Source organism: Sander lucioperca, chromosome 19, assembly GCF_008315115.2.
Source record: "Sander lucioperca isolate FBNREF2018 chromosome 19, SLUC_FBN_1.2, whole genome shotgun sequence".
Taxonomy (NCBI): Eukaryota; Metazoa; Chordata; class Actinopteri; order Perciformes; family Percidae; genus Sander; species Sander lucioperca.
In genome coordinates, this window is record NC_050191.1 from 12,753,405 (window position 1) to 12,777,153 (window position 23,749).

At 36.6% G+C, this 23,749-nt stretch overlaps 1 protein-coding gene across 3 annotated transcripts in view; it reads left to right on the forward strand.

The window, feature by feature from the left end:
- The window catches only part of LOC116066127 (glutamate receptor ionotropic, kainate 2-like), a 58,597-nt gene extending 48,857 nt beyond the window's left edge, over positions 1 to 9,740 (forward strand). For all 3 annotated transcript variants that reach the window (XM_031321976.2, XM_031321977.2, XM_031321975.2), the window contains exons 13-16: positions 2 to 219; positions 1,174 to 1,399; positions 4,682 to 4,932; positions 7,121 to 9,740. In XM_031321976.2, the coding sequence (XP_031177836.1) occupies positions 2 to 219; positions 1,174 to 1,399; positions 4,682 to 4,932; positions 7,121 to 7,285 (860 nt within the window). In that variant the 3' untranslated portion in view covers positions 7,286 to 9,740. The remainder of the gene's footprint in view (position 1; positions 220 to 1,173; positions 1,400 to 4,681; positions 4,933 to 7,120) is intronic.
- Positions 9,741 to 23,749: the final 14,009 nt, after the last annotated feature.

Genomic DNA, 23,749 nt, shown 5'->3' on the forward strand with positions numbered 1-23,749 from the left:
GGCTCAGAGCTCATGCCCAAGGCCCTGTCAACTCGAATAGTGGGAGGCATCTGGTGGTTCTTCACCCTTATCATCATTTCCTCATATACGGCCAACTTGGCTGCCTTCCTCACTGTGGAGAGGATGGAGTCGCCCATAGACTCAGCCGATGACCTGGCCAAGCAAACAAAAATCCTGTACGGGGTGGTGGAGGACGGCGCCACCATGACCTTCTTCAAGGTAGCTGGGTGTTTACAGGGTGGTTTTATGAGGAATCCTTCTTTCTCACTTATTAAATTTATAATCCTTAAGATTTTAGATATCCACGATCACCCGTGGTAACAGCAAGTGTTGTTTAATACCCCAGAAAACTCTTTAAGCAGCTACTTTTTTCGTAAATACAACACAAGAGCAACTGCTGTATCTGTTTACTGTGCAGCTAAACAAACTCATTTTGTTATATTAAAGGAGTCACTCAATAATTATTGCAATATTTAAAACTGATCTGCTGTCAAAAAATGACCATGTTCTGTTTTCTACATGCATTTTTTATGAAATCATGTTTAGCACTAAGGTTGGGGACAAATGTATTTCCTGTGACTACTTCACAATAAAAGCCACCACCTGTTTGCCAGTTGAACACTTTTATTGTGAATTAGCATCAGTAGGAAATGTTCAGTTTACATTAGCAGTAGCTCAATGTTACGAGAGTGAACAGCAAACAGTGAGGCTGATATCAATGATAAAATTTGAAAACAAACGCTGGATTACATCCATGCATTGCGTCCTGTGATTCCCTCATGTTAAGGTAGGCAATTTGAACTCAGCGCAGGATTGGATTGATCAGACCCCGTCACTAACAATGAAAGCTATTGTATAAAATGTATTTACACAATGTGTTGCTGAAAAAATGCCAACCATAAATAGTCTCAGGCCGTTGATTTCATGAAAATCTTAAGGATTATAATTTTAATTTCATTTTTTTTGTCATAGAATTATGAAAGTATGTCTCTTTTGTTTATCAAGCTAAGTTTGGTAACTGCATTCTGCAATGATCTTAAACAAATAGTCTGAATAATAAAATGTTACAAACGAACCAAATGATCATAGCTGCAGAATTTAGTGTTGACCACCACATTTATTCCTAATACCGGCACCAATCTCATTCCCCTTCTATTCTCTGTTATCTTGTAGAAAACTAAAATCTCCACCTACGACAAGATGTGGGAGTTCATGAATAGCAGGAGGCAATCTGTGATGGTCAAGAACGTGGAAGAGGGCATCCAGCGCGCCTTGACCTCAGACTATGCCTTCCTCATGGAGTCCACCACCATTGAGTTTGTCACCCAGCGCAACTGCAACCTCACACAGATTGGAGGCCTCATAGACTCCAAAGCCTACGGAGTGGGAACACCTATGGGTAAATAACCTCAAACCTCTGTATGCCTCTGTGCGGCTGCCTGATGTGTTTATGAAAACGTTTGAAAAGCTTTAGGTCAGAGAAAGATACTGCAGATACTATGCGACAGATAAAGGTATATACATGTAGTGTGGATGATTGATAAGCTCTGAGAACGAAAAGGTTGACCTTTATTGATGGGGTCACAGATATAATGCTTCAACAGTGCGAGGTGTAAAAGGTTTATCTTAATGAAAAGCGAATGGCTGAAGAGGTTGAATTTATGGATAAGGTTAAAATGTGCCCAGGGCTTTGGTTTTTTCTAGCCATAATGATTTTTAACGGTGTGTTTTAGCCTACTTTGCAGTCACGTAAGGCAGTGAGTGAAAAGTGAGAGAAACAATCACAGAAAGCAACCAGTAAGTCAATTTAGTGCAATTCCCTGTGACGTACTTGACACTGTCTGAATTATGTCTGAGCATTAAACCACAAGAACATAGCCCTTCAGAGAGTATAAAACGAGCACAAGAACTTTCCAAACCTGCTTATTTGATCCAGCTTTTGTCAAAAAATCGCATTCTGACATCTTATGGTGCCATTATCCTATGATGAGACAGAGGAACCAAAACCATTTCCACTTTCTGTATTATGATAACAGTTTTGTTGCATATAGAGCAGTCTTTGTCAGGGTTAATTAACGTGCTGCTTACAATCCTGATACTCCAGGGAAAGCTGGTGATGGTTTCAATCCTCATGTCACAGAGGTTAGTGTGGTCATGACGAGGCCACAGAGAGCATTGCAACCAGCTGTAATAGCCACATATATCATCAGTGATATGAAGGCTATCAAAATATGGAGGATTAATTCTGGCCATCCACATCTGGACCCGGCTACTGCTGATGAGTATGGGCCAGTTATGGATCTGCAGGGATGCCATGATTGCCGTGGCTGTAACAAAGCTGAGGTTATGCTGTGAAATATAGTCCCACTGTGGCGCCGTAAGTGCAGAAGTGCATACACTGATGCCCTTGAGATGGACACAGTGGATCAGCTCTATTTTCATTCATGTGGTGATATAGCATATCAAATATATGACTACAAAATATACCCCAAATCACTTCAATTCCACGATAAGTGGTTTAGTATTTTAATGCATGAAAAATGATTAAAAATGTCCACTTTCAAAGTTATTACTGCCCTCTAACTCATTTCAATCTCTAATTCTGATGTTCATTGCTCAATATTTCAGAAATAAAGCCTCTAAAATGTTTCTGCTGTAATAGAAGTGGTCTCGTTAATTGCTTCATTAATTCAAAGTGAGTTCCGTTTTCATGCCAGATGTCGTCTTGGAAGAATAGGACTATTTTATTTGTTTCTCCTTGTTTCCTTGTCCCAAACACCATGAAGACCTCAGCCTTCATGTCAACCTCTAGACTATAACTTTTGCCCTGCTCAACACTGTTTAGCGGTGCATTCCCTGTAGGGCTGTTACAGCAATAAACCAGAGCAAGTCGTATAATAAGTCTTAACCTTTTAGTGCTTGACGGTTTTCACACGTCCTGTTCCCAAAACGCAAATGCGTCATCTACGGCTATCGACTTAAACTATGATCACATTAATACTTGAAGCCAGACAGTGTGGGAGTGATGGATGTCCTCTGCTGTTGAACATCTGTCAGGTAGTTGTGTATGCACAGTGTGTCAAGCACAGCGCTTTTCCATTTGCCTGGGCCCCGCTCTCCATATCCTCCTCTCTAAGGACCCATCCTATTAGCATTTATCCAAGGCCTGCTTTGTTAGGCCATCATTAATCATTTGAAATATGAGGGGAGCCAGAACCAGGGGACTGGGATACTTGATAGATTTCTCATCTTCAAGTGAAGCAAGCATATGCTTTTCACATTCCATTCTGTGCATGTACAGTAGATATGCACAGCTCTGAATATGCAGTCATATCTACTGTACATGCACAGAATGGATGGATGTAATGTATATGTCTCAAAGTGTGCATGTCACATAGAACAGCACATACACCCAGAAGCACACCACTGGTACACTCACAAAAATGTCATGATCAAAGAAGCAAACACTCTTATGCTGTTCAGAAATCAGCTGCACTTTGTATAATTTTCCATTTTTGTATTAATGTCCCCTTTGTCAGTCTAAATACACAGAGACATGGAGATGAAAGAATGATGGATGGTAGCAGATACATGATAGATGAGACAGAGAGGGAATCATCTAAAGGGGCTGACAGACAAAACTGTATGAGAGCAACAGACACAGTGATGCTACCTGCTACCTGGGGCCATATTGAATTAATTCCCCCCAAAGTTTTAGCTCAAAATGTTTCCATGTTCGTAAAATGATTTCTATCATCTGTCGATAGTATAATTATTTTACATTTTACTACTGTTTTATCTCTTTTAAGTCACTCTAAATAAGCACATGAAATGGGAATGTGCAACCAGGCTTCATTATGTATGAGTTTGTAATCATATCAATACACTAACAAGCTTTTAAACCAGTTTATAAATGAAACATGAATGCTCACAGTAAGTATGAATCTTTCCTGGCCTGGTTCGGGCGGGGTGCGCTGCGTCTCGTTTGGCCGTGTGCTGTGTCACACAAACTGTGGATGGGAGAGGAACACGACCCCACTCGGGTACTCCGCAACGATTACTCCTCCTTTGATCAAGCCAGCACCCGCTGTGCTTTAATGCCTTGTCGCTAATTCTGGCGCCTTCCCACTGTCTGCGGATTTGGGTTCTTTTACTCATAATGACACTAACATGCATAAAAACACACTGATAGGGCAACCCTATCTCAGATACACACATTTAATCCCATACACATATGCACCCTTGTAAAGTAGACTCCGCTGGGCTTCTCTGTTTTTTCCTGTTTATACGCACAATTTATGGCATATGAAAGCGTGTGCAAACAGCAGCTAATTCGTCAGAATCAACAGCAGCTCTGATACATAAAGCCAAGTCTTTGTTGCCAACTCCCTGTGCATTATAATTCACAAACTGCAGAGAGGAGTGAGAATTTTGGAATCACTTCATGAATATAGGGATTAGTGGGATTTGAAGAAGGACTTACAAAAGAACTCCCTCTAAGCAGCCATCAATAACATAACAAGTTATATGATCACATGCAAGCCAGAGTGTGTTTCATACAGTACACCCACCACCGCTGGTTAAATATACACATAAACTCAACAATAACTTTGCAAGGCATAATCTGGTTTTATCATATCCTGCTATTATCCGTGCTCGCTAATCTCATGTCTCCTCACAGGCTCCCCGTACAGAGACAAGATCACGATAGCCATTCTGCAGCTGCAGGAGGAAGGGAAGCTGCACATGATGAAGGAAAAGTGGTGGAGAGGGAACGGCTGTCCCGAGGAGGAGAGCAAAGAGGCCAGCGCTCTGGGGGTGCAGAACATCGGCGGGATCTTCATCGTGCTGGCTGCAGGACTGGTGCTGTCGGTGTTTGTGGCTGTAGGGGAGGTGCTTTACAAGTCTAAGCAGAATGCCCAGCTGGAAAAGGTACCGGAGTCTTTTCTGATGCATGTTAACAATTAAAGCTTTTGCCAATTTGTCTTAAAGATGATAGTTTTTTTATTCAGAATGTCATCATTTAAGGTAAAGCAAACCATACATCTGACAAAATAAACCAAACTATCAGATACAACATACATACTGTATTGTACACTTGTAGTGCATTTTTAGTTTGCATGTTTGTTCTTTTTTGCAGGTTTGGGAATGAGTTGGTGATGAAACAATCCTCACATGCCCATATGTACGAGTCATTGGTCGCTGTAATTGTTCCTTCTGTCCATACCGGCTGCGAAGTAATCTCTTGAACTTTTGCATGGACTGTGGATTTTTTCCCCCATCTCTTAATGTTATGCCACATCAGGATGGGATCTCTGCACAGCCATTATGGACGAGAGGAATCATTACAGCGAACAAAAACTGCATGTAAGACAGACTTAAGAAAATGTGAATTTATCCTTTAATCTCAAGATTTGTCTGAAGACATTCACCATGCGCACAGTGCGGCATATTTGCAGCCCCCCACCCCGCCCCTCTGGTTATGTTTCTTTCTAGCAAAAGACTGAATATATTTCAGACTGTTTAATCTGTGCTCTATTTTAGTACTGAGTGCACATGATTCATCACACAGTGTGGAGTATGTATTTTAGTGTTCTTTAACTCGTACAATGATGTTCCCAGATAATTGTGAAAGTTCTTTAGATAGCGTGTTTTAATTATTTACATCTACAGAATTAGCACAGCCCAGTGGCATGCTATTTTATTGCAATAGTAATTAGTTTCTGGCTTTTTTAAGGTCTGCATATGTTTCAGAACACATCTCAGCTATCATTAATCAAGAGCCACAAGACTGGGTCACAATATTCAGATAATTTGCAAATGCCACAATCTCTAGGCTGCCAAGGTGCTAGCAATTTGCATGCAGACAACAAGCCTTTTTTTATTTTCTTTCCCCGCCAACCTCCTTTTTTACCCCCTTCGTTCTCTCTAATCCACTAATCCATATCCCTCCTCATTGTTTTTCACCATTTCTTTTTCTCTCACCCTTTCCTGCCCCTTTCTACTTCTGTAATCGCTCATCTTCCCAAGTGTGGAAATATCTCATTCATGCGCCAGACAAATATATGTACAAAATTTAGAGAAAAACAAAAATACCTGGTGCATAAGCCACCTACAGATATCCATCTCACACACCTACGCACATACACAAACAGAAAAATAATAGCTTCATATTTTACTGCTCTCCTTCTTCTTTCATATCGTCTCTCCTCCTACACCCTCTAAGAATTTGAATTAGATTTTGCATAATCAGAGAGTGAATGCATGGGAATTTGTCTTGGCAACGTTGATGCACAAGTATATTGACATTTTATAGGATTTCACACCACATACATAATGCAGGGCTGAACAAGGCACATATCACCGATGTTACATAACACGCGTCACTGTGAGGGGGTGATTGATGTTTTAAAAGAAGGTACCAATATTTTTGGATTTAATCTGCTGAAATGGATATTTTGTCCTTTATTCAATATATTTTCATTTTCTGCTAGCACACCAAAAATTGCAAGTGTTGAATGTTTCTCTTAGTTCTTGGCAGGGTGCAAAAGGCTCTGAAACACCATTCAGACCTTTGTGTGATAGTAAAGCTGTAAAGCTTGTGTCTACATAATTGTGTGTACTTTTGTTCTGGAACTGTTTTTATAGTTTGTTTTTTAATGTTCAACATAAAGGGGTGATGTTTGAGTGTCCACATACTTTTGGCCGTGTATTGTTATATGATACAAACAGAAGAAATACTTCAAAAAGGGAGGATAAAAAGGCTTTGGAACGCTCAATGGTGTTTTAAGCCTCCAACGTCGCCTTCCAGGCAGCTAACCCTAACCTTAATCCTAAACATAACCATTGCCGCGCTGCCTGGAAGGCGACGTTGGGGGCTTAAAACACCAAACACCCTTTGGAACACACCATTGTCTTAAGAAAATATACATTGAAACAATAGAATTAGTATGGACATGAATAACCCCACCACAATGTTACCAATGAATGCATATTGTATGTAGAAAAACATAAAATAATGGTTATATTTTGTACAGCAGAGTTGCATAGATTTGTCTAGTGTGGCAAAACAGCATGGTGCCAGCAATAACTTTTCCCTCTTTCCTGTTGCCTTCTGCAGCGATCATTTTGCAGCGCCATGATGGATGAGCTTCGTGTGTCTCTGAAGTGCAAACGCCGCCTCAAACAGAAGCCTCAGCCGCCCGTCATCGTTAAGACAGAGGAGGTCATTAACATGCACACGTTCAACGACAGGAGACTCCCAGGAAAGGAAACCATGGCATGAACGCTGAGCATACCCCGAACACACCCCTTGATAAAAACCATGGAGGGGAGACGGGGTCAAATGAATGCGTACTTAACCGCAGACTAAGGGTTAGTAGTCAAAACAGGATTCCTTTCGAACCCACTTGCTTATTTAGATGGATGTTTCCTGTGGAAATATAGATACCTGAGCAGTGTCACCTCACTGTGACGTTCATTTTTTGAAGGGAGCTGGAAAGGAAGGACTCAAAAGTATGTAAATTGAAAAGGGATCCAAGCAGGTTTGGGTCCAAACATAAGTCTGGTCCACACTAGAAGTGGACTTAAACACATACACATAACATATACTGTATACACACACACCCACACACCCACACACACACACACACACACACACACACACGTACACACTCTCATCTGACACACCTGTTCAGAAGGGAAAACTCCATTGTGACAGTAACACCAGATGTAGTTTTTCTGTTGATGTCAATGCCCTTTTGTCTTACCTCCATGTGTGTTTGACCCCATCGGTCCCTCCCGTCAGTGGCTTGAGTTTCTTTCAAATGATTTAAACAAACACTAATCTCACATCAACAAAGGGAACGGTAGTCAGTGCCAAATGGTTTACTATGAACCAATGTATAAAAGTGATGTTTAGTTTGGAATCACCTATGCTGACCTTGTCAAATACTCATTGTTTTCTTTTGTAATGCCTTTCTCGTGCCAAAGTTCGGCCATTGTGAAGAACTTAGTTTCTACCATGCCTGTTATTATGTTCAAAGCCTCTACAAGCAATGTATACTGTCAAAGTCCTTATTCATGTCCATCCGTACACGCGGTCTGCAGTTTTCACTGTATCAGTTGTTGTTTAAAAATGCAGGATTTCTACAAAAAATGTTTGTTTTTGTACAAGAACAAGAGGTTTTGTAGTACTTTGTATCATGGTAGCCCCTCCTGAGGACAAAATATGTAGCAGATACCTACTCAGCCCTCAAATTCTGTCAACTAGTGGCTGTGGGGCTTCAAACTCTGCTGTGTAGGGTTCATTTCTTTCATCAATCAGAGATTTAGTCTTTTGTCTGTCAGTATCAAGGGGCCAAATGTTGCTTGTGAAAGTAAACATGTAAACAATGTTGTTACCAGGCTACATTTTAGCCCTCGTTAACAGCAGACAATTCAAGTTTTATCATGGGATCTTTCACAGTATCGAGTCCTAAAAGTCCTACTTAAGACATAATGAGTCAAACTGCTGCACTAGAAGAAGAAAAACATCACTTGATAGGAGAAAAGTATTGAAACTAGTTGACGTGATTGAAAAGAAAAAGGTTGAAATAATCCCACAGGACTGACAGATTATGTTTTAGAAAAAGAAGACTTGTAGATAAATGTAGATCTTTGCATTGTGGACAGGCAGTGAAAATTAATTATTGGCTATGAATAAAACATAAGTCTCAACCCAAGGTCCATTTAGTAGCTGGTGTGCAGCTTTCGGTCATATCATGATCTTCATCAGCAGCATTTAAGATTTGCTCAGTTGTCATGTCAACATCTAATTGTCATTGTCAACTTTTGAGCCCACATGGATGAGAACTCCTAAAAGTTAAAAAAATGGAAAATTGTAACATCTACCATTTCAACTGAGCAACTCTTTTCTGCTGAGGAAGATCATGTAAAATAAACGAAAGCCCTAGTGCAGCTACTAAGTGGTATTTAACTGCTGTTTCCATGGCCAGGAATGGATTTTAAACCTCAGTGATGGGCGACTTGTGAATGTATGTAACAACTGCAGTAAATGTGATGTGGGAATAATCAGCAGCTTTGAGGCACTTCCTGTTTGTTACCATAGTAAATGTCTCACCTTGGCTTGTTGCTTCGACCATGTTCCCTTAAGGGGACTTGAGTGACACAGGGGGCATGTTGTTGATGATAACCTATGGGCGGAGCAGATCATTTATCCACTAATTGTCTCCAGATTCTCGTCACTTTAAAGTGCCACAATCACATTTGGCCCCACAACACTTGTCTGTTAACTCTGTCCCATGTTGTGAAATAACAAGCATACTTGGTAGCTTACTTCTTCACTGCCCCTGTCTTCTTTAACTAGGTAATCATTGGATTGGTTATTCCAGGGATTTCAGAAACAAAAAAGACACAGAATGCTAGTGATGACATCTCTGCTGTACATGAATGGATTTAGTCAATGACTTATTTAAAACAACCACATATACACATTAAGAAAAATTGACAGGGAAGACATAAATCCTGAAACTCGTTGGCGTTCTATCAGTGCTGCTTGTCATTTTTCCATGCAGCTAAATCTAGTGGCGCAAGCTGAAGTGATTGAATACCTGGATACATTTATTAAAAAAAACGATTTCAAAGGCTTGGCTGTCCTGTCGAATACAAATATGAGCTCATTAAATTTGACATTGATGCAAGGTTTTACAAATAATGTCATTAAAAATGTCATAATTGTAGTTTTGCCTTTTATTATTCATACATCTTTTTTCATATTCTTTTGCTAACAAATGAACTGACGACAGGAAATGTTTTGGTAACTCAATTTTACTGATGCCATAAAGCATAATGATGAGCATTATGACTTGCAACATTTTGAAATGTCAGGCTCTTCTAATTGATTAAAGGAATACATTAGGTATTTGCTACATTGTTAATTAAATCAAGATTGTAAGCATGTTGAGCAGCTATTTTTCTGACTGGCTCACTGATCCATCTATCCACCTGTGCCAGCCTGTATCACACTCTGATCTAGAGTTTTTGAAATACCCCTCTGAGATCCAGGAAATCCAGATGACCATAAGTATATAGCATTCACAATGATACACAGGAGACTACACAGCCTGATAATATGTTCCTGAGAATGTTCCACACCTCCTGACTCTCTGATTTTTTATGTTTTATTGTTATTTCCCTCCCACAGGTGGTTGCAGGCAGGCGGTCAGACAGCTCTGGGTTTCTGACAAGGTTTTTCGGGAGTAATGACAAAAACTGTTTCTGCAGCCCGAGCTCTGCCGCCACAACATAAATGGCCACCCTGTCTGCCCTCCAGATTGACAGGGAAGGTCAGAGCATGCGTCAGTGCATTCAGCAGGGACCGTTTAGTCTGTCACACTTATTTCCATCATATTAAGTCCTCTTCCTTCTTTTCCTAAGTGGTCATTGGAAAGGTATCCTTGAATAACATCTTGTTCATTAGGCAATTAATGGCTGAGATTGCGTTGTGGACTGGAAATTGCTTTCTGAATGTGACTTTGGTTTGTCATACTGATATTATAGGCTAATAGCACCTGCCAAGGAAGGTTTTGTGAAGGAGGAAATGTATTTCTCTGCTCATTTCCCAGTGCTTTTAATAATTCAGGATCCCAGATTAAGACTCATGTAAATCCACTTTTTTCCTGTGAAACAAGTAGCAGTACATGCACTTGTTAAGTCATTACAGTAGCGGAGGGTGATATAACGATACACGGTCTACCATGAGATTTTATAAATGCATCAATCGTCAGAGATTTCCATACAGTTTATACTTTGGTATTTATACCCTAATGGTTCAAATTAATGAGCAGGACTGCTTTATGGCAAAATTCAATTTTTATTTTATTAATGCACCAATGTGATGAAGTAGATTTGTCATGTAATTAATTTGCTTAAATAACAGTAACACAATCCTGTTCTGTTATTGTATCCACAGTTTTTATTGGACACTTTTGATGGCACCACCATGTTCACATATGTGGTTTTGAGTGTTGCATCGATTGCCATGAAATTTTGTACCGACATCCTGTACAAGTACCGCTAGCATAGATGTAAACTTTCATAGTCTTGTTCACTTGATTTTTCAGAAAAAAGTACAATATCCTAAGATATAAAGATAGGATTAGAGGCCAAGAGTAATTTGGGACAAAGCGCCACCTGCTGGAAACTTGAAAAAGTTTGGTTTTATTCTGGATGAATGCATGACATAAAAACCCTCGGTTACTGCTGTTATTTATCACTATTATACAATTTATGGTCAGTGGCTGGATGAGTTTGGCTCCAGAGGCCGCGCTCACAATGTCAAGTGCCCCGAGTGTGGTAAAACAACAATGCATGCCCAAAGGCTTTGGCAATGAAAGTGCACACATTTGATACCATGTGGGCCTGATTGTCTGCTGCCCCTCTGCAATTTGATTGGCTAATGGCTATTTCCCAGGTGATGTCATTTGCTCGTAGTTAGCAGAAGTTTGTTGTTTGTAGCATAGTAACTGCAGTCACCTTGAACAATGTGAATGATCTTCTACAGCACACATGCCTTTTGCAGAAAAACTAGAGATTAAACAACAGATTAAATGCTGCGGGATATTGTTATAAACCAAACTGCTGGTAAAAAAAAAAAAAAAAATCAGATTTAATTTGGAGTGGTTCTCCAGAGGGGAAAAAATGGCTAACTCCTAGCTTGTCAGACAAAATGCTTTTTTACTTCCTGTGTGTGTTATTATTCAGAGGGGATGTAACCTAGTCAAGAACAGGCTTTCAGGATCTCAAGCATCTGTAAAATTGTGTAATTTTCAGTTTGTTTCCACCTGAAACACCATTGGATATGATCATTTGAAATTACATGTACAGTTACAGGATTTTATCTATATCGCTCACCCCTAGCACTGTATAATAACTATACTTGTCACACCTAGAACAACTGCCAACTGCAATTAAAGATGAACAATCAAATCCCTGCAATTTAAAGAATAAAGCTTGGAAATATCACTCATCTAAACATCTATAATTGGTTTCATTTGAACTCAATCATCTGAGCAAATAAATAAAATAGATGAAGTGTTGCTAAATAGAATCCTTGTGTTTCAGGTAAAAGTTAATGTGCAAACTAAAAAAGCACTTGTTGCTTTCAAACAAAAAGGCAAAAAAATCTATATTTAACACCATTCGATACACCCTCCCTAAAGCAAGTCACTGATTCCAGGCATGGTCCATGTAAATAATGTAATGATTTGTTACCATGTGGCTCATATCAACAAAGCCAGTAGCAATTGTTGGTGCAATATTCAGCTTGCAGTAGATGATCCCCCTTCTGTAGACATTTCAGCTCGAGAAATGAGCTTTGACTCCTTTCTGTGGCGTTCAGCATGTATAATATGAAATCCTGGGGAAATATAATAAAAGGGGAATAGTAGTAACTGTCTGAGCTGTTCAGGCGTTGTTGGTTGAAAAAGTGATGATTTGGTACGCATTAGGGTCTTGCCCAGCAGTGGCATGTGTCTGCCCAGAGATATCACAGGTGGGTGTATTGGTAGAACCATTGGGCCCACACAAATAAATCTAATTGTCTTACTGGAACTAAGTGCATTATCTGTGTGTGAGCGTGTGTGTTTGTATGCACAGTCTCCAGCATTTGCCACCTGTATGTGGATTTCGGCAGTCACACATTTGTGCCCAGTGGGAGAAACCCCGATTCGGCTACAAATTAATTTCAATTTGAAGAAGTGATCTTTTGTGTCATGTAGCTATTTTTTTGGATGTGGTTTTCTATCTGGATGGGTTTTTTTCCCAGTGGCAGATGTGTTGTGGTGGGTGGCAGCTGCAGAATGGAGGAGCACAGCTTGCTAAGTGATTCACCCTGCTTCTGGCGTCTCCGTTACCCCATGAGTCTTTTCACTGACAATGTTTTTATTTCTATTTGCTTTATGTGTAACTAGGATGGTTAGCTCGATGCTTTGACAGCTCTGTCAGAAAAATGACAGTGCTGGTTGAGGTGAGAGAAACTAATGGGATGTTTGGAGGCTATTTCATTTTCATGACCTATTCTGCACTTGTCCTGTAAAAAACAAGGTTGTGGATGAATATGACACCAAATTTTGCGATAGACATATTGATGGCACTCTTTCTGATAAAACCCCCAGACTGATACTGCAAATGAGCTCGCTATCTGATGACATCTGCTGTATTTTTGTATGTCCACACCGTAAATAACAGTGCTGAGTGTTGAACCAGTCACATCTCCTGACAGGGGAATCACTTTTTTGTTCACTGCTGTCAAATAGCACTCTCCTTCCTCACCAAAATCCTCCATTAGGTTCACTCAAACAAATGTTCTTTCTCTCCCCCTCTCTCTGCCTTTGAGTCATTCATACTGTTGATTCCAGCTCTGGAGAAATACATCTGGCATAACGCCCTTTTCTTTCATCAAGGCAGCAGCTTTAAAGTCATTTTCCTCCTCTCATAGGGAGCCAAATGGAGACGAGAAGATGTCGATTCTCTCATCTTTGTCTCTCCCCTTTGATCTCTTTCAACATGAATTCCCAATGCACAAAAAGTAAATGGGATTTTTTTTTTCTGTCTTTCTCTAGAGCATGGTTGATCATACAAAATTGACCACAAATGACTCCTAATGACCCCCGTGTTTTACTCAACAAGAAAAAGCATACCCCAAAACACTCTGGCACACACTGGCTATCATTACCTATAGTGCATTTTAATGAAGGATGAATAATTCAGGGTGCACTTGTCGATGTAATAGCACAGTGATGCTGATGCTGTGAACATCTTTATGGAGGCTTAGCCATCTGCATGCCTGTATGTGTGTGTGTTTTTAGGGATGCTGAAGGTTTTGTGAGAAAGGACAAAGGTTTTAACGGTGCCTGCATGCCACTATGTGTTTATGTCTGTCGCATTAACAGACAGCAGTTGTGATTTATCTTGTATTCCCAGTGCAGGGGCCCCCTCTATCTCACTGGAAAGGTTAAAGCATACAGCCTGGAGGCGGTACTACAAAGGTCAACATGCAGTTTAGAAATGAGGAATAGAACGATAGAGAGAAAGACTAAGAAGAAATGTACTCCTCTCCTCTCTTCGGCCTCCATACTGCCTCTGACATCCTGAAAACACACACTGCACTGTTTGCAGCCAATTTCCAGCAATATGTATCCTTTAGTTCTCTCTATCCTTTCTCCCCTGTGTTCTTCTTATCACCGCCTCCCTGTGATACCTCCAATATCCAATGCCATAAAAATAGCTGGCCTTGACAAAGTCATCTCCAGAGATTGTGTATGAAAAAAGGGAGCTGTGTAGGAAAATGATGGTGGGTAACAAAGAGAAACTGTAAACAAAGAGCGTTCATTTAATGGACCCCCTCAAGCCTGGATGTGCTTAGCAGAGATACTGTGACAGAGACAGCTGGTTATAAAAAGCAAGGTACTGGGCCATTAAAGAGGAGCAGGAGAATAGAGAGAGGGCTGTGAAGAAACACCAGCTTCTTTGGTGAGTCAGATGTGTTGAGGTGATTAATCTGCTATGGATGTGTCCTTCACTGGCCTGAGAGGAAGCAATGATACAGTAGCACTAGGTTTCCTCCTAGTGGAGAAGAAGAGGAACTGATAGAATCAATTTGCCTTTACTTTGAAATCTGTAATCACTTCCTTTGAGATTCAGTGACAGGTGCTGAGAATGGTGTATTTTACTGTTCTATTGTGAGACAGCTGAAGATACATAAAAAAGGTAATTCATTCATAATAATGAATTATAATAATGTTATGATGTAAATATTAAGACTTTTTATGACATACTATAATAAGAGTTTTTATGACTTTTTCATGACATACTGTATTATGACTTTTTTTTACATTTTTATGACTTATTATACAATAACTTTTTTACATTTTTATGACTTACAATATGACGACCTTTTATGACATACAATACTATAACTTTTATGGCACACTATACTATGCCTTTTTAATTACATACTAATAGTATGACTTCTCACATTTTTATGACGTACTATATTATGACTTTTATTGACATACTATACTATGACTTTTTTTGGCATATTATACAATGACGCTTTTACATTTTTGTGACATACTATATGATGACTTTTTTCCACCTGTATGGCATACAATACTATGACCTTTTTTATGACATGCTAAACTGTCAAGTCTTTACATACTATACTATGACCTTTTATGACTTTTTATAACTTTTTTATGACATACTGTAGTATTACTTTTTATGACATATTATACTATATCTTTTATGACAAACTATACTATGACTTTTTATGACTTTATTATGACATACTATACTATTACTTTTTCGGAATTTTTATACAATATATATTTTAATGATATTATTATAAAATAAAAATATTATTGTATTTTATAAAAATATTATAAAAATATAGTATGTCATGAATGTAAAAAAAACTTTTTTGTGACTTTTTAATGACTATAATACTATAATATGATTTTTGAAGACGTACTATACTATGACTTTTTTATGACTTTTTTATTACATACTATACTATGACATATTTATGACATACTATACTATGACTTGTTATGACATACTATAGTATGATTTTAATTTACATTTTTATAACATTCTATACTATGACTTTTATTTACATTTTTATGACATATTACTGTTATATAATTCCCTTTTTTTGTTACCCTTTAGCCCTACCACGTTCACCTGCATGACGTTTTGTGACTTTTTAATGACATACTATAGTATGACTTTTTATGACATACTATATTATGACTTTTATTTACATTTTTATAACATTCTATACTACTTTTACTTTAATTTTTATGACATACTAATGTTATACATACTGAATTTTGCTTGTTGCCTTTTTTTAGTTCCCTTTAGCCCTGCCACGTTCACCTGCACGTCTGCCACACTCAGCCTCGTCTTTGTTCACCACTGTCCTCGCTCGGATCCCCAATTCACTACACCTGGACACCGGCTCCATGCCCAGACGCCCTGTTCACCAGTTATTCACCTTTTTGCACATTTTACTTGTTTTTTTGTGGAACAGTGGAACTGTGTCTGCATTGTGTGTTCTGTTCTGGTTTATATGCAACTATACTATAACTTTTTTATGACATACTATACTATGACTTTTTCTGACTTTTTTATGACATACTACACTATGACTTTTAAAAAAAATACTATACTACGATTTTTGTTTAGATTTTTATGGTATACTATACTATGATATTTTGTGACTTTTTAATGACATTCTGTACTACTGTATGTCTTTTTATGACTTTTTAATGACATACTATACTATGTCTTTTTTTTACATTTTTATGACATACTATACTACGACTTTTGATGACTTTTGATGACATATACTATGACTTTTTTTTACATTTTTATGACATACTATACTATGACTTTTTATGAACTTTTTATGACATACAATACTATGACTTTTGATGACTTTTTATGACATATTATACTATGACTTTTTTTTTTACATTTCATGACATACTATACTATGACTTTTGTTTACATTTTTATAACACACTATACTATGACTTTTTTAGATTGTTATGACATACTATACTATGATATTTTAAGACATGCTATACTATGACTTTTTTATGAGTTTTTTATGACTTTTATTTATATTTTTACATTCTATACTACTTTTACTTTAATTTTTATGACATACTAATGTTATATATACTGAATTTTGCTTGTTGCCTTTATTTAGTTCCCTTTAGCCCTGCCACGTAAATACTATACTACGATTTTTGTTTAGATTTTTATGGCATACTATACTATGATGTTTTGTGACTTTTTAATGACATTCTATACTACTGTATGTATTTTTATGACTTTTTAATGACATACTATACTATGTCTTTTTTTACATTTTTATGACATACTATACTATGACTTTTGTTTACATTTTTATAACACATAAACTATGACTTTTTTAGATTTTTATGGCATAGTATACTATGATATTTTAAGAAATGACTTTTTTATGACTTTTTATGACATACTAAACTATGACTTTTATTTACTTTTTCATGATATACTATAATATGACTTTTTATGATAGACTATGACTTTTATTTACATTTTTATAACACATACTATGACTTTAATTTTAATTTTTATGACATACTAATGTTATATATACAGAATTTTGCTTGTTGCCTTTTTTTTAGTTCCCTTTAGCCCTGCCACGTTCACCTGCACGTCTGCCACGCTCAGCCTCGTCTTTGTTCACCACTGTCCTCGCTCGGATCCCCAATTCACTACACCTGGACATCGGCTTATTGTGAATAAATTGTGGAACTCCTCCCTGTGTCTGCATTGTGTGTTCTGTTCTGGTTTATATGCTTAACATATACTATACTGTGACTTTTAATTACTTTTTCATGACGTACTACACTATGACCTTTTATGACTTTTTAAAGACATGCTATACTACTTATTTACATTTTTTCAACATACTATTATATGACTGTTTTCGACATGCTATACTATGACTTTTTTATCACTTTTTTCGAAATGCTATACTATGACTTTTTTCGACATGCTATACGTTGGCTTTTATCACCTTTTCAATATACTATACTATGACTTTTTTCACATGCTACAATATGACTTTTTATCATTTTTTCAACATATTATAGTTTGACTTTTTATCACTTTAATCGACATACCACACGATGACTTTTTTCAACATAGTATACTATGACTTTTTTCGACATGCTATGCTATGACTTTTTTCAACATGCTGTACTATGACTTTTTTATCACCCTTTTTTCGACATACCATAATATGACTTTTTTCGACATGCTGCACTATGACTTTTTTTATCACTTTTTAAGACATACTATTTTTATATATAATATATAATTTTATTTTAATATACTGAATTTTGCTTGTTGCCTTTTTTTTAGTTCCCTTTAGCCCTGCCACGTTCACCTGCACGTCTGCCACGCTCAACCTCGTCTTTGTTCACCACTGTCCTTGCTCGGATCCCCAATTCACTACACCTGGACTATTCACTACTCCATGCCCAGATGCCCTGTTCACCAGTTATTCACTTTTTTGCACATTTTACTTGTTTTTTTGTGAATAAATTGTGAAACTCCTCCGTGTCTGCATTGTGTGTTCTGTTCTGGTTTATATGCTTAACAACTATACTATGACTTTTTATGAAATACTATACTATGACTTTTTTAAGAGATACTATACTATGACTTTTATATGACGTACTATACTATGACTTTTGATGACTTTTTTTAAAAAAAATACTATAGTATGACTTTTGTTTAAATTTTTATGACATACAATACTATGACTTTTGATGACTTTTTAATGACGTACTGTACAATACCATGACTTTTGCGATTTTTTTTATGACATACTATACTATGACTTTAACATACTGTACTTTCGCTTTTTTATACATTTTTATGACATGCTATACTATGACTGTCTTGTGTCTTTTTTATGACATACTATACTATGACATTTTTCGACCTGCTATACTATGACTTTATCATCACTTTTTTCAACATACAATACTATGTGTCACGGTAAGGGACACAACTCAGACGCAGAACAGGAGTTTAGTGCAAAAGAAGCTGTTTATTTGACAGTGAGAGTGAGTTGGCAGTGGGGTGCTGAGTCCGAAGCAGGCTGGGGCTGGCAGTTGAGGAGGTGGGTCCGGTGATGGCTGAGCAGGCAGTGGAGGTACTGGTTCTGGAGAAAGCCGGGTTGGCAGAGGTGGTGCTGGGTCAGAGGGAAGGCTGAGCTGGCAGAAGATTCTTGAAGGTGAGTAACTCTAGGAGCACAGAACAGACAGATCAGATTCACAACAAAAACTAGACTTGAAATACTGAGTGTAGGCTGGAGGAAATGCATACTGGTGGTAAGCTAACAATCCTGCAGGGAGAGGAAAGTCAGACTGGTCTTTATAGGTGGATGATGAGAAGATGAGTTGCAGGTGCGCTGACGAGTAACTGGTGTCAGGTGCGGGGAGAGAACATCAGGAGGGGCGTGTCCACACACTGTGGAGAGTGAGGGTGACAAACAGAAAACAACAACACACTAACCACACTGCAGGCATAACAAACTGAAGAAATAAAACAAAACACATTCACACACATACCAGACTGTCACTGGGCGTGACACTATGACTTTTTTTTTACATGCTATACTATGGCTTTTTTTATCACTTTTTTCGACATACTATACTATGACTTTTTTATCACTTCTTTCAACATGTTATACACTGACTTTTTTATCACTTTTTTCAACATAGTATACTATGACCTTTTTTCACGTTGTCCGACATACTATACTATGACTTTTTCATCACTTTTTTTGATATACTATACTATGACTTTTTGATCACTTTTTTCGACATACTATACACTGACTTTTTTATCACTTTTTTCGACATAATATTCTATGACTTTTTTATCACTTTTTTTGACATACTATACTATGACTTTTTTAATCACTTTTTTTCGACATAGTATACATTGACTTTTTTAGCACTTTTTTCGACATACTATACTATGACTTTTTAGCACTTTTTTCGACATAGTATACTATGACTTTTTTATCACTTTTTTCGACATGCTATACACTGACTTTTTAATCACTTTTTTCGACATAGTATACTATGACTTTTTTATCACTTTTTTCGACATACTATACTATGACTATTTTAACACTTTTTTCGACATACTATTCTATGACTTTTTTATCACTTTTTTTGACATACTATACTATGACTTTTTTATCACTTTTTCAACATACTATAACTGTTTTTTGACATGCTATACTTTGACTTTTTAATTACTTTTTTCAATATACTATACTATGACTTTTTTCGACATGCTATACTATGACCTTTTTCACGTTGTCCGACATACTATACTATGACTTTTTTATCACTTTTTTCGTCTGACTATACTATGACTTTTTTACATTTTTATAAAATACTATACTATGATATTTTATGACATACTACACTTGACTTTTATTTACTTTTTTATAACATACTATAATAGGACGTTTTTATTACATACTATACTATGACATATTTATGACATACTATACTATGACTTTTTATTACATAGTAATGTTATATATACTGAATTTTGCTTGTTGCCTTTTTTAGTTCCCTTTAGCCCTGCCACGTTCACCTGCACGTCTGCCACGCTCAGCCTCGTCTTTGTTCACCACTGTCCTTGCTCGGATCCCCAATTCACTACACCGGACTATTCACTACTCCATGCCCAGATGCCCTGTTCACCAGTTATTCACTTATTGCACATTTTACTTGTTTTTTGTGAATAAATTGTGGAACTCCTCCGTGTCTGCATTGTGTGTTCTGTTCTGGTTTATATGCTTAACAACTATACTATGACTTTTTATGATATACTATACTATGACTTTTTTAAGAGATACTATACTATGACTTTTGATGACTTTTTTATAACGTAATGTACAATACCATGACTTGTTTTGTGATTGATGACTTTTTATCACTTTTTTCGACAGACTATACTATGACTTTTTTAGCACTTTCTTCGACATACTATTCTATGACTTTTTTATCACTTTTTTCGACATAGTATACATTGACTTTTTTATCACTTTTTTTGACATACTATTCTATGACTTTTTTATCACTTTTTTCGACATAGTATACTATGACTTTTTTATCACTTTTTTGACATGCTATACTAGGATTTTTTATCACTTTTTTTAACATACTATACTATGACTTTTTTATGACATACTATACTATGATTTTTTTCAACATGCTATACTATGACTTTTTTATTACTTTTTTCTACATACTATATTATTACTTTTTTCGACATGCTATACTATGACTTTTTTATCACTTTTTTCAACATATTACACTATGACTTTTTTATCACTTTTTTAGACATACTATACCAGGGGTGGCGAACCTGTGGCTCTTGAGCCATATGCGGCTCTTTGCCTGCTCCTTTGAGGCTCTTACTGTGTGGCTGGGGGCTGTGTTATTAGTGGATTTATTATTATTATTTTTTTTTACTTTTTGAAACATTTCAGATAAGTACAAAAAAAATGGAATGCACTTGCCAATACATTTGCCAATTATTTTAAAATAAAAAATAATGCAGCAGAGTTTTGAGGACAAATTCTGCAACCCGAGGAAAAAAAAGCTGCCACAGATCACCTTCCTCATTAACCCTTTCACTGCTGAATCAGATTGTTTGAAAGCCCCTCTAGTGACAAACAAGTGAAAGAGTCGCTTCGGGTGGCACAACCGAGTTCTAGCAAGACCTGAAAAGGATTATGGATAACAAAGACTGTCAGATTTCCCACTGAGTCAGTCTAAGTAAGAAAAAAAACTATGAAAACTGCTATGTATTATGACTGTCATCAGATCTGGAAGTCACTGTTGCTGTTGTAGTGTGGACGTGCATGTGTTGTGTGGCTTTTTGCTATGGTGCGGGTTTTTTTGTGGCTCTTTATGCTGAACTGGTTGGCCACCCCTGTACTATACTATGACTTTTTCATCACTTTTTTCAACATGCTATACTATAACATGACTTTTTTTAACATGCTATACTACGACTTTTTTGACATTTTAAACTATGACATTTTTCACTTTTTTCAACATACTATACAATTACTTTTTTAATATACTATTATGTGACTTTGTATGACTCTTTTGACTTACTATGCTATGACTTTTTTACGACATGCTATACTATGACTTTATCAGTTTTTTCGACATGCTATGCTATGACTTTTTTATCACTTTTTTCAACATTCTATAGTATGACTTTTTTCGACATGCTATTCTACGACTTTTTATAATTTTTGTCAACATATTATAACTTTTTTATCACTTTTATAGATGTACTACTCTATGACTTTTATCGACATACTATTTGACTTTTTTATCACTTTTTTCAACATAGTATACTATGCCTTCTTTCGACATGCTATACTATGACTTTTTTTCACTTTTTTCGACATACTATACTATGACTTTTTATGACTAACAATACTATGACATTTTATTACTTTCTTGTGACTTTTTATGACTTTTTATGACATACTATACTATGACATTTTTTGACATACTATATTATGACTTTTTATGACATACTATACTATTACTTTTTTACATTTGTATGACATACTATACTATGACTTTTTATGTAAACATTATACTATTACTTTTTATTACTTTGTTATGACTTTTTATGACTTTTGTATGACATACAAGACTTGTTATGATAGACTATAACTTTTTATGACATACTGTACTATGACATACTATAACTTTTATGACATACAATACTATGATTTTTTATGTAAATATTATACTATTACTTATTTTATTACTTTATGACTTTTTTATTACATACTATACTACTACTTTTTAATGACATTCTATTACTTTTTTACATTTTTATGACATACAAGACTTGTTATGATAGACTATACATGTTTATGACATACTATACTATAACTTTTGTGACTTTTGTATACTATGACTTTTTATCAGTTTTTATGACATATACTATTACTTTTTTCACATATGACACACTATACTATGTAAGGGATAATGTAGAGCGAGGCGGTTGTTATAGCGAATACAACCCCGACAGGGTGATCAGGACCCCGACACAAAGCGAACAGGTCTTGAATTAGCCTTGAATGAAGCCATGTAATAAGACTTTTTAATGATATACTATACTGTGACTTTTTATGACATACCATAGCATAACTTTTTTTTCATGACGGACTATACCATGACCTTTTATATTACACTTACCATAACCCAACTGCTCTGCAGCATCTTTCGTTAGAGCTCCCCATTATGGTAAATACCCATGGCTTAAACTCTAAACCTTGGGTTTGTAGTATAAGATGTTTTTTTTTTTATTTGTAGTCTCCAAGCTCAGATAATCACTTACATTATTTTTACTAGTTACTTTGTAGTTCAGGAGAAGCTTCATCAAGTCTATTTTCAGTATTACTTCCATAATTATTATTATTATTATTAAACTGTTCTTGATGTGTCCAATTGATGGAATTCCCCTTTAACTGTAAAACATACCTTTGGTAATAGAAAAGTGTGTGTGCAATTGTGTATGTGTGAATTTTACAATCTTAATTACATAGAAAAGAATATCCGAGCAAGCATTAAACCACTTCAATGTCTAGTGGGAAATTATACATACTTTAATGCCAATATGATAGGTTTATTTTCCAATCAAGTAAAACATTTAAGACATATTTAAAAACCCAATCCAAGATTCACAGAAATAAAAAGGCAGTACACTTACATTGGGGCTAAAATAATGAGTGATATGCACATAGAAGAACATTTTTCCCCATTCAAAAGCAATCAGTGCTCGGCTCTAGACATACTCCAGGGAAGGAGAGCCCAGAAGACACCCTCTGGCCACGATGCAGAAAGTAAAAACATTAACAAACGTGAGAAATGTGAGGTTATTAGTCAATACAAGGAGGTATCTGCATTTTAAACTGTTTGGATGTATAGGTCCTTTCGAGGTCTGATGTTCCAGTATGATTTCATGTACATAAACACAACATCAGACATAATACAGTTCAGTAAAAATAAACATCAAAAATGATCATCCCCTAGAATACATTGTTTCTCCAGACAAGGCA